The 12683-nt window shown below is 30.2% G+C and overlaps 2 protein-coding genes across 2 annotated transcripts in view; one reads left to right on the plus strand and one right to left on the minus strand.

The window, feature by feature from the left end:
- Positions 1-7527: 7527 nt before the first annotated feature.
- LOC101488701 (NADH--cytochrome b5 reductase 1-like) lies at positions 7528-11179 on the plus strand. The gene is made up of 9 exons (XM_004511106.4): positions 7528-7711; positions 8018-8159; positions 8375-8465; positions 8629-8706; positions 8802-8882; positions 9111-9200; positions 10023-10088; positions 10359-10445; positions 10793-11179. Exons 1-9 carry the CDS (start codon positions 7549-7551, stop codon positions 10883-10885), a joined length of 891 nt encoding a protein of 296 aa, XP_004511163.1. The 5' UTR covers positions 7528-7548; the 3' UTR covers positions 10886-11179.
- Positions 11135-12683, minus strand: part of LOC101489038 (vacuolar protein sorting-associated protein 36) — a 6807-nt gene continuing 5258 nt past the window's right edge. The window contains exons 7-9 of the mRNA XM_012718851.3: positions 12590-12683; positions 12431-12515; positions 11135-11432 (exon numbers count right to left, since the gene is read on the minus strand). Of these exons, the coding sequence (XP_012574305.1) occupies positions 11375-11432; positions 12431-12515; positions 12590-12683 (237 nt within the window). The 3' untranslated portion in view covers positions 11135-11374. The remainder of the gene's footprint in view (positions 11433-12430; positions 12516-12589) is intronic.

A 12683-nucleotide genomic window follows, 5' to 3' on the forward strand; every position in this document is an offset into this window, starting at 1 on the left:
TAAAAGATTTCATTAGTAGTATGTCTATTGAGTATCTTCAAGATGAACTTTTGAATTAAATTATAATACACTAATTATCATTTATTGTATCAATCATACACGAGTCAAATATCTATCACTTATCAATTAGTTAAAAGGTTACCTATCACATTTATAAAGAAATATGCATTGACCATTCTTCTTTGTTATTGGATTGAAAGCAATATTTCATTGATAATAAAATAAGACATCATTACAAAAATAAGAAAGTAAAGAGACAAAACTTAGTCAAGATCTACATCCTATAGTTCAACCATAAAATTTGTTTTTCAAACATGGTTAAAGAACAAGCCAATAGCTTCATAGACTTTATCTATATCCAACTACATATCATATCTTCAACTTCTTCAAGATGAAATCGACTAACGTTGCCTCAAATTTAGCCAAATTAACCAAAATTTTGGTATTCATTTGATGAGTAAAGACGATGTTAATGATAATGTCCAACACATTTGGCTTTGAAGACAAAAAAGTGTTCCAAAATTCCAACACTTTTGAAGATTTGATGCCTTTGATGGACGACGAGCTAAGGTCGAGTCGGTTGGACGTGGTGACTCTGATGGTGAGGGTAAGGGTGTCGGGTTAGCCATGGGTGTGGGTGGTAGTTTCATAGTGGTGACACTGATGGATGTTGGAGTTAAAGTAAGAGTGGTGAAATTTCTAGCAAATTAGGTTATGATGGTAATAGATGTGCAGAAAACTTGCTCTTTTTGATCTACAACTTTAGTATGTTATTTCTACCATTGAGTTTCTTTTTTGTATATACATTGATAGCAATTTTACCTTCTATGAGAGTTACTCTTGAATGTCCACTTTAGTGAAAGGTTTATTGTTATTTGTTTGATTTCCACCATTTGGTGATGGCTATTATTGATTGATATTTTCCAACGTTACTAGGAAGACTTTGATATACCCATTAATTATTATAGTAGAAGGTTTTATTATACTAGATCCTGTGGTTTTTATTCTATCATTTTGAAAGAAGTTTTCCACATTAAAAATTATGTTGATATATTTTTGTTTGGTCATTTATCTACACAGTTGGCAAGAAAGTATTTTGCATTACTGAGATAATTATCTCTGTTTTTCCCAATAAATTGGTATTAACTCTTGGTTTGTGCATTTAAATGGAGAAGGAAAATAAAGGTCCGAGTATTATTAAGCTCAACTCATCTAATTACACATTTTGGAAGACTCCCATGGAAGACATGTTATACAATAAATATCTTTATGATCCTATTGAGGGTGACACTACTAAAACCAAAGATAAACCAGACGTTGACTGAAAGAAGATGAATATAAAGGTATTGACCTTGATCAGACAGTGGTTGAACCTGAGTGTATATCCACATATTGAAACTGAAATAGATGGTAAAAGAGTTGTATGAACGAAAGAATGTGAAAAATAAAGCATTCTTGATTCAAAAGCTGGTGAATATGAAATACAAATATGGGGATTCAATGGTAGAGCATATGGGTATTTTTCAAGATTCAGTGAATCAGTTTACAAGAAGTCATTTAACAATGGTAGATCGGATGAGTTGTAAGAATTGTTATTGTTGAGTTCTTTTTTTGATAATTCAGCAGTCTTTGGGGTGACATTGACCAATTCAGCTTTGAGTAGAAAGTTGAAAATGTTAACATTAAAGAGAACATGTTAAATGAAGAAGCTCGAAGAAAGAAATGTGATTTACTTGGTTCTTCCTCAAAGTCAGAAGCACTAGTTATCGATTCACATGGGAGAAGTCAATCTAAACACTTCCATAGACGCAACAACTCTAAAAGTCGTAAGAAGCAAGATGATGACTAGAAAAGAATAGATATGTTATAATTGTAGCAAAACATGTCACATAAAAAGAAATTGCAGGTTACTTAAGAGAGATCAATCAAGCGAAAGAGATTAAGACAACGAAAATATGACAAAGATACAACAGTAGTTGCAGCTGTTAGTGATGTCTACATTGTTTGTGATGACAATTCCATAAACCTTGCATGTGAGGAAAAAACTTGGATCATTGATTCCGGTGTCTCACATCATGTTACTCATAGGCGTGATTTCTTCTCATCTTATAGTGTTGGTGATATTGACACGGTAAAAATGATAGATGAAGAATTATGTACAATCATCGGTATGAGGGTTATCACACTTACTTTAGTGGTGGTGGCGGTGGTTGTATATGTAAAATCACCAAAGGGTTTCTAGTGGTTGCAAAAGGAACAAAGTTCTAATTCTCTCTATAAGATGCCTACAAAGTTATGCATTGAAGAAATGAATGCAACTGAAGATGCATCTTCTGATTTATGATATACGCGCCTTGGCCACTTGAGTGAGAAATGACTCAACATACTTGCGAATAAAAGTTTCTTTTCTGTGAGAGATACGTCTCTAAAAGCTTTCACTCATTGTTTTGATGAAAAACAACACATAGTTTCTTTTCATAATACTGGTCCTCATATGAGGCAAAATATTAATGATTTAGTTTATACTCATGTTTGCATGATGATAGTAAATCTTTTGGTGGTGCATCATATGTTGTTACTTTTATTGACGACCACTCTAGAAAATTGTGGATTTTTCCTTTGAAATCTAAAGACCAGGTACTTGGAGTCTTTAAGCATTTTCATGCAAGTGTTGAAAGAGAAAATGGAAGAAAACTGAAAATTATTTGATCAGATAATGGTGGTGAATAAAGAGGTCTGTTTGAAAATTATTGTAGAGAAAATGGAATCAAGCTTGAGAAAATAGTTCCAAAGACACCTCAACATAATGGTGTTGTAGAAAGAATAAATTGTACGATTAATGATATAATCAGATGTATGCTCTCTCATGCAAAATTATTGAAATCCTTTTGGGGTGAAGCAACGAAAACTGCACTGGATTTAATCAATCATTCTCCATTTATTCCACTTGATGGTGATGTTCCAAATAGAGTATGGACAAGGAACAATGTCTCTTATTGTCATTTGAGAGTGTTTGGTTGCAGATGTTTTGTTCACGTTCCAAGATATGAGAGATCCAAACTTGATAGTAAATCCAAACTGTGTGTGTTCGTTGGTTATGGTGGTGAATAATCTAGTTATAGATTGTTGGATCCGATTGACAAGAAAATTATCAGAAGTAAAAATGTGATATTTCTTGAAGACCAAACTATTGAACATTTTGATAAAGCTGAGAAACATAAATCAAATTCCTTAAGTTACATTGATGCTGCGCATAAGTCTCATATAGAAACTTTTGTTGATGGGGAGGGGGGGATATATATACAGGTAGATGATGAGAATGTAACTAATGATCATGTACATCACTATGATGAGCATGTTTTAGATGAGCCATCAGTTGAGTTTGAATTGCGAAGATCTACTAGAGAACATCAACCTTCTCAGAGATATCTTCCACATGAGTATGTGATTATCACTGGTAGTGGAGAGCTAGAGTACTACCAAGAGGCTATTACAAATGTTGATAAAGAAAAGTGGTTTAAGGCCATGCAAGAAGAGATGATTTTCTTGCATGAAAATCATACATTTGAATTGGTAAAGTTGCTTAAAGTCAAAAAAGCACTCAAGAACAAATGGGTATACAAGATAAAGGCAGAAGAGAATAGTTCTCAATCGAGATACAAAGCAAGATTGGTTGTGAAATATTTTAATCAGACAAAGGTTATTGACTTTGAATAGAAAAAATTTCCTGAGGTGAAGATGTCCTCTTTTTGAGTTTTGCTTGGGTTAGTAGGTAGTTTGAACCTAGAAGTTGAACAACCTTATGTGAAAATTGCATTATTTCATGGCGATTTGGAGGAAGAGAACTATATGGAGCAAATAGAGGATTTCGAAGTCAAAGGTAAAGAACAACTTATTTGTAAATTGAAGAAAAGCTTGTATGGGTTCAAGCAAGGACCTCGACAATGGTACAAGATATTTGATTCTTTCATGGAGAAAAATGAGAACAGTAAAACTATTTTTGACCATTGTGTGTTTGTCAAGAAACTCTTTTGTTATATATTGATGAAACATGAAGAAACATGACGATTATATTATTATCTTGTTATATATTGATGACAATTTATCATTGGTCATGGCATTAAGAAGATTTAATCTCTAAACAAAAAATTTGAACAAGTCTTTTACAATGAAAAACTTCAGTCCTGCAAAGCAAATTTCGAGCATGAGAATTACTCATGTTAGGAAGAATGATAAATTGTGGTTGTCTCAACACAATTACATTGAGAATGTGTTATAGATGTTTAACATGAGCAATTACAAACCTGTTAGTACTCCACTTGCTACTCATTTCAAACTAAATTATGATCAATGTCTTACAAGTGAGAAAGATAAAGAAGAGATGAAGAATATTCATCATGCATCGGTAGTTGGTAATTTGATGTATGTTACGGTATGCACAAGGTCAGATATTGCTTATGCAATTGGAGTAGTCAGTTGGTTTTTCTCTAATCCTGGGAAAGATCATTGAAAGCAGTGAAGTTAATTCTTAGATATCCCAGAGGTACTTCAAAAGTGTGTTTATGTTATAGAGGTGATTAGTGTAAGACCCATTGTTAGTTGTCTAGAATATGACAATTGGATCCACACACCTTAATAAAACAGACGTAACTAATAATAAATAATAAATTAGAATCATCAATATAACTGAAAACTACATTCATAAATATAGTTTACAACTTGTTCAATAAATTCATAAAGTATTACATCCTGAAAATAAATTACGATTGTCTGATTATATCATAAAATAAAACATCAAATTCTAATTCCACAAGTTTGAAAATGATCTTCTGATGCTAAACTCATGTATTGTGTTCCTCCAATTGCTAAATAAAAAAATAAATGGGATGAGATAAAAATATTTCAGTGAGCTCTGAAAAACAAAGGGGAAATTAGTCTCAAGTTAAAACTTTCACTTTTAATTTTTATAAAATGTTTTACTTATAAAAATATAAACCTCAATCAGTTGATTGTTCTCATTTAACTGTTATGTCATGCCTGTAATAACCTAAATGTCCCATCATGAATAAGGCCATGCATGGTCCGATTAATGATATTGTACTAAACTTGAGATGTTTTGTATGAAATGTCTTTATTATGTCATATATGAAATGCATCATTCATCCACTCTAATTCTCTTAATACGTAATAACCACAAAATAGTTTATTTAAAAAAATTCAGTGGCAAAAATCATCATATTAGAAGTTAATGTAACATGACTCACAGTTTCACATACACATTAGAGGCAACTTCTGTAACGAGCTGAAATGGTGCCCGACAAGCATATTGACCTTAAATCTAGTTATGCGCATCTAATTAAATTTTCCTAACATATAATCCATTCACAAACATCACACCCAGAGATAAACAACATGCACGTTCTAAATTAACAAAAATAAGCTAAAATTTTCAATGAAATTCCTATGGGCTAAATTTCCTTTTTCCTCGCTATTTTAGTTCTTTTCTTTCATTCCCCTTTTTCTCAAATAACTTCAGAATTTTGTAGTAAAATTAAATCCCCAATCTCACATGAAAAAAAAACTTTAATAAAAAAAAACTCACAGTTTGTGTTAAGGGAGAAGATGAAGTTCTGATTCAATTGGTGTTTGAGCTTCCTTTTTGTTGAATTGCAGCTTTGGGTCAAGTTCTCTAATTTTGGGTCTTTCTCTCCTGATTGAGATTATTATTATTATTATTATTATTATTATTATTATTATTATTATTATTATCATTATTATTATTATTATTATTATTATTATTATTATTATTATTATTATTATTATTATTATTATTATTATTATTATGCTTAAATGCAGTTTTGGTCCCTCTATTTTTAATTTCACAATTTTGGTCTCCCTATTTTAAATGATTCTCAATTTTGGTCCCTCTATTTTTTATTTCACAATTTTGATTCCCCTATTTTAACTAACTCATAATTTTGGTCCCTCTATTTCTTAAATTTGAGATATTTTATAAATCTAATGGATCACATATTTTATTTAATAAAATATAATGAATTACATTTAAAAAAAATATATCATTTTATAATAATATTAGGTATTTATTTAAAAATAATTTTTATTATAAAAATTTATTTAAAAAATATTTTTTAATTATTTTAAAACTAATTAGTTCTAAAACTAGATTTATTTATTATTTTTAAAAAACTGATTTCAAAATTTATTATTTTAAAAACTGTTTTTAGAAGAACTTTTAATTATTATTTTTACTACTAATATTTTTATAATATTTAAAAGAAAACAGAATGTAAATAAAAATTTGTTTTTTATATAAAACAGAATTTTACTAAAAATAAGATATTTTCTTAAGAAAAAAAAAACATATTTTTTAAAATAAAAAACAGAACTTAATTTTTTTTCATTATTTAAATAAAATCATAAATTATTAATTATTAAAAATTAACCACCACCATATTAAAATTAATAATTAAAAATTCTTAATTTTTTAAAATAAAAAAATTAAACTCTGTTTTTTATTTAAAAAAATATATATTTTTCACGTTAAAAAACGTGTTTATCTGATATTTAATTTTCTGCAAATTGTCGTTGTTTTCGTGGAATTGCATGATTTTTAAGTTTAATTTATCAAAAGACAATTTTGTTGATTCAAAATGTTCATCAACATCTTGAAATGGATCATATACATCTTTAGTGATGTCCCACAATCTTGTCTCTCCTTTAATATAGTCTTCATCTTTTCTAGAATACATATCAAGTATATATGTGAAATACCACATATGTATCTAATAAACTTTTTTAAAAGTTAAAAGATAATTATGATTCTTCTAATTTACATATCTACAGAAATCTACGTATTATCTATATTCAATATAAATATTTCAACAACTTTAAAGTATTTGGATTTCATAGATATTGACAGACTTAATCATCATCAAATGGATGATAATATTAACTCATATTAAAAATAAATAAATAAAAACAAAAAAAAAACAAAAAAAATAAAAACAGTTAATTATAGCCTATATTTATCATTAGAAATGTGATAATACTATTTTAGATATCACCATTTTGAGTAAGGAACAATCTTTTTTTATCTAAGAGCTATTTAGTGTAGTGCTTACTCATCTTCCAAACATGTCAACTAAATAGGTTTGAGTGATGCATTTTCCAATTACATATGGATTTAGATTTTCTACCGGAGAAAAATCTATTTATGTGCAGTAAATGATATAAATCGTTAATTTGAGATTAAATGAAACAAATTACACAATAATAAGATCAGTTTTACATGACCTCAACAATTAATCCGAGAAATGATGATTGAGATTAAAATATTATGAAAGTATATTACAATTATATGGTGTCCTTATTGAGACGTTTGGGATTATTCTTTGCTTCACTCCCTAGTAGCTACAAGTAAAGAATCAACATCAAAAGTTATTAGTTAAAGTAATGTTTCAATAGTTATTTCAGTGTGCATGTACAAATATATATAAGAAGTTGTTGATTTGCCAAATTTCATACAAAATGTTGGAGTTACCATTCAATATGACACTTAACTTCCCCACATTGTTTTTCAAGTCATTACCTTTTGCTCAAAACTTGGAGCCTGAATTGTTAAATGGAGCAATTGCTCTTGTTGCTGTTGGCCTTACAGCTGCTTATATTTACTATCACAAGAACCGCAAAGGTGTGTGTGAATACATCTACTTAACTACTAGACTTTGTTAAACTTATGTAATCATTTTCAATATTTCATTTCAATAATTTTAAATTGTCGTTGTATAACCCGAAAGCGTGTAGAATGAGATGATAAGAATATCTTTCAATTTAATTAATAGTATTGAGTTTGACGTTCAACCTATAGAGAGAGAGCTTCGCCGTTCATGTAATCTATTCGGTTTGAGGAATTAGTCTAAACAGTTTAATGTGAGAATACTCGGTTCGGACAAAAAAACTGCTATTATATACTGATCTTGAACCACAAAATTTTCAGGTTGCTTGGACCCCAAAAATTTCAAAGAATTTAAACTTGTAAAGAAGACCCAGATCAGCCCTAGTGCTGCAAGATTCAGATTTGCCCTTCCTACTCCTAATTCGATATTAGGCCTTCCTGTTGGTAAAAACATACTTGCAAGGTTTGAAAAAGATTCCCCATATATTGCTCTAGTAGTATTATTCAACTTAATCTACAAAAAAAATATTAATTTGTTAATAATAAGGAAAATTTGTAATCATCTCTTCTTAAGTAGCTTTTCCCTTGGGTAGGTCCTATTTTCCTTAATAATAAAGGTTTTTTTAAGCTAAAGTAATCCAATCACATTTAATATATATTTTGATAAATTTTGAGCAGAGGAAGAGATAGTCAAGGAGATGTAGTTATGAGATCATATACTCCAATCACATTGAATTCAGATATTGGCTATTTTGAATTAGTTGTGAAGGTACATTTTTTTGGATTATTTTTAAAGTAAATTGCTAACATGTAAAACATTATACACGGACTGTATATGAAAATTAATTTCAATGAATTAATCATTTCCATACTTATTAATTATCAAACTTTATTGGTGAAAATAATCGTGTATATCAACTATGTGCAAGCAGATGTACCCAAATGGAAAGATGTCCCACCATTTTAGACAATTGAAGGAAGGTGACAACTTGGCCGTGAAGGGCCCCAAGGTGACAGCTTGAAGCTCTAAACAATGCATGGTTTTCATTTTCATATATTTGAACATGTAAATGTAATAGTGGATATATATATACGGAGCTTGTAGGGACGTTTCAGTTACAAACCTGGCCAAGTTAGGGCATTTGGAATGATTGCTGGTGGTTCAGGAATTACCCCAATGTTTCAGGTACATATGAATTTGCCATTTAGTTGTACTTGTATTTTAAGTAGATTAATTCATTCATACCCAAGATATTTCACATGATTATAAAAGCTTGATACTTCACTTCATTTTAGTCAAAAAAAAATAAATATAAATATTCACTGTAGTACAATAATTTAAACTCATTATATGATTGTTTGAAAGTACATAGAAAATGACATTGTTCTTCTGTATTTTCATTTTTTGTTGCAGCTCATAAGAGCCATATTAGAAAACCCAAAGGACAAAACAAAGGTGTACCTCATTTATGCCAATGTGACTGTGGACGACATCCTACTAAAGGTAACCTAGTTAATTAAGAAATCATGTCCTTAGAGTAGTGGTTTCTTTCGTAAATGTTGTGAGGAATATATAACTACTACTAGCATAGGAATATAGTGGTTGAGAATTAAATTTGACGTTCAAATATTAGCTATTGCAGTTATTTTAGTCACTTGCATAAGAGAATTAAATTCTACATTTACTCACGAGAATAATAGTCACATCATAATGATAGTGTTACTTTAGTAATAGTGACACAGTAAGTTGCAACATATGATATACTATAATTTTTCGATAATATTGGCTTTTCTTCTTCAATTTCTTTTACTTTTGAAAATCTTCTCCAATTTTATTTTTTTTAAAACAAATGTCATATTTTGATGGTAGAAGATTTAGGGTTTAGAGTTTGTGAGTTGATTTGTAGAAGATTTTAAAAAATTAAGTCTATATTTTGATATATATCAAATATTTTTTTAAAATTAAAAAAGAAACATGATATTATATACTTATTTATCACTTTTTTAAATAAATAAAAAATATCAATTGACTTAAACCCTCTAAAGTCTTTTCCCCAAAATATAACTCACAAATAGACCCTATAATAAGTTAATCATTTTAAAAGAGTCTAATTCCTTGAGAAAACTATAACTAATTATTAGTTTATCACTGTTACATGTGGAAGATTAATTTCACTTTTATAACTGGGTAGAAAGTCCCAGTCAAAAGAGAGAAAAAAAAAAACAGTATAAAATAATAAAAGGATTAAATAAGACATAATTGAATGTACAAAGTTAATTATTTGGTTTGCTTGAATAGTGAGTAATACACATTTTGACGATGCAGGAAGAATTAGATCGCTTTGCGGACACATTTCCTCATAGATTCCAAGTCTATCATGTTTTAAATAAGGTTAGTTGCTTCATCCAATCCAAAACATAACCATTTTATACGATTCTTTTATAGTACACACACCTCTTATATTTAAATATTTCACTCTAAATACGTGTTTCAAATTAAGAGATAATAAATCATAGTTACAGTTAATTTGTGAAGATAGATCATTTTGTTAAAAGAAAAAAGAACTCATTTTATTTTGGACAAACCCTTTCTGGCAAGTACGAAATAAGTTTGAGTTGTTTGTAGAATACATGTTTGATGTGATTTTAACACACTTGACAGCCTCCTAATCAATGGAATGGTGGAGTTGGGTTCATTTCGAAGGAGATTATCGAATCCCATTGTCCAGCACCAGCCACTGATATCCAGGTTTAATTTCCCACTACAAATGAAAATTATTTTTCTTTATTATAATAATGCTGAAGTTTATGTCCTTAACCCTCACAGCTCTGTCATTTCTGGTGTTATTTACTATTTTGTCTACTGACAAAAAATATATATTAATTAGGGTATTTCTTCTTCCAATTCCTAATGTTCTCAAATACACAAAAATAGACATTCGAATTGACCAATTAAGAAGTGTAAAATTCACTTCTAAATAAACCAATCTGGAAATTTTTTGAAGGCTTTGAGAAGACTCAAGGGTGAAAAAAGAAGCTGGCACTAATTATTACTTGGTAAACACACCTAATTTAAAAACTGGTTTCATTTTGCAGATACTTAGGTGCGGTCCACCACCCATGAATAAAGCCATGGCAATTCACCTTGAAGCACTTGGATACACATCAAACATGCAGTTCCAATTCTAGCAACACTTCCATTCAATTTCTCAGACTCTTGCAACCTTTTTTAATTTGTTTTTTATATACAGACTTTTTATTGGCTTGTATCATACATATGTGCGTAAATTTAAACTCAACTCACCTAAACTTCAAATTGCCAAAAACAAATTCCGACAAGGGAAATTATCCACCTGATTGAAGGTAATGTAACTTTGAGCTTAGTTCTTGCTTCCATTTGCCAAAGAGGCAAATTCACAATGCTATGCCAAATTCGTGTGAATAAAAAAGTTCTTTTGATGTGCCTTCTTTCAGGCATTATAATCCTTCTTTATAGTGTTTTTGTTAAATGTTCTTTACAATGTGTATGTACTTTTTTTTTCCTTCAACCATACTCACTAAATATGGCCCTTATGTATAATGATTAAGGAGCAAAATATACACAAACTAGTCAACTCAGGCCAGTTCTTGGCACTCAAAATTTGTCCAACATACCTTGAATAGAGCAAACATGCCACTCTAACCATGAGCATGGATTGCTCTTACCCATGAAGCATAAATCCCCTGATCTTTTACTCTGCAAAAATGGCATATGCAACACTTCATCACAATACAACTAATGCATATGAAATCAATCAATGAACAAAACCATCTTCTATCGCTGAATAATATCAAACTAGAAACAAATAAGATGAAGGAAAGGGATAGCAATCAATAACTCTTGAACAACTACGAAGCAGAAATCTCGACTGCAAGGTCAGTGATACACATCTCAAAAGTGAAGCGCCGATTTTCAAATAGAACCAATAACATACTCTATCTGTCTATTTTGAGTAGAAAGGCCTTTAGCATTTAATCTCAAAGTACTTTTTTCTTATCTTGAAACATGAAGATACAAAGAGAATGGGACGAAAGTAAAAAACAATTCTTTATGTGGAGGAATTCGATGATCGTCTCATTTATAATTTTAAAAAATAAACACAATATGGGAAAGATAAACAGAACAGTAGGTCAACTAAACAAGGAATACTAAACGGCCAAAAAAAGAAGTCTTGGTGTGTATTTGATAGAACACTGAAAATTATGAGGAATGAGGCCCAAAGAGTGGGCCCAACTCACACAATTCACACAAGTCACACACGCACACCTTCTAGGAGGAATTAGAAGCAAAGAGAATAAAATAGTTAGTTGGAATCTCTCCTTATTTCAAGGGAGAATTCTGTTATAAGAGGGAGGGGAAGATAGTGAGAAAGGCATTCAGAAAAATGTCTTGAGTTAGTTAGGAGAATTATTCTCTGGTTTAGGCTAGAAGCACTAGTGTTCTGGTTTAGGAGTTGTTACAACTCTGGTTTACTGCATTTTCCAGCTTACACCACCATTGTAAGAGCTTTGCTCATCAATTACAATCGATAAAATTCCTTCCATTACATTTAAATTTCTGGTTTCTATCAGTATTAATTTTAGCTCAGCAAGAAACATATTTTACCAGAACATCAATAAGCCAAAAAAAACAGTTTTTGAAAAAATTAAAGAGCCAAACCAAAACTACATATCAAGTATAGAAAGTTAACTTACAAATACATATCATCTCGTTCAATTTCCGAGAACAAGTTAATATAAAAGCGAAATCCATCAGGGCTTACATCTCTGCAAAGTATACCTGGGAAAGATTGGACAAAATGAGAATAAAGATGTGCTACTAAAAGTATTGAAAACAATAATACAGCAGTGTACCCTTGCTCTCAGCAGACAAGAGATGTTCCTTTGCCATTGCTGGCGCAACTCCCAGTGTCATTGCAGCATCACTAGGACTTATCCCAGCCCGAAG

Source organism: Cicer arietinum, chromosome 7, assembly GCF_000331145.2.
Source record: "Cicer arietinum cultivar CDC Frontier isolate Library 1 chromosome 7, Cicar.CDCFrontier_v2.0, whole genome shotgun sequence".
NCBI classification, from domain to species: domain Eukaryota; kingdom Viridiplantae; phylum Streptophyta; class Magnoliopsida; order Fabales; family Fabaceae; genus Cicer; species Cicer arietinum.

Coding starts and splice junctions, on each gene's coding strand:
- LOC101488701 (XM_004511106.4), top strand. CDS start 7,549: ATGTTGGAGTTACCATTCAATATGACACTTAACTTCCCCACATTGTTT. Junction 8,466..8,628: donor ATTTTGAATTAGTTGTGAAG/GTACATTTTTTT, acceptor ATGTGCAAGCAG/ATGTACCCAAATGGAAAGAT. Junction 8,883..9,110: donor GAATTACCCCAATGTTTCAG/GTACATATGAAT, acceptor TTTTTGTTGCAG/CTCATAAGAGCCATATTAGA.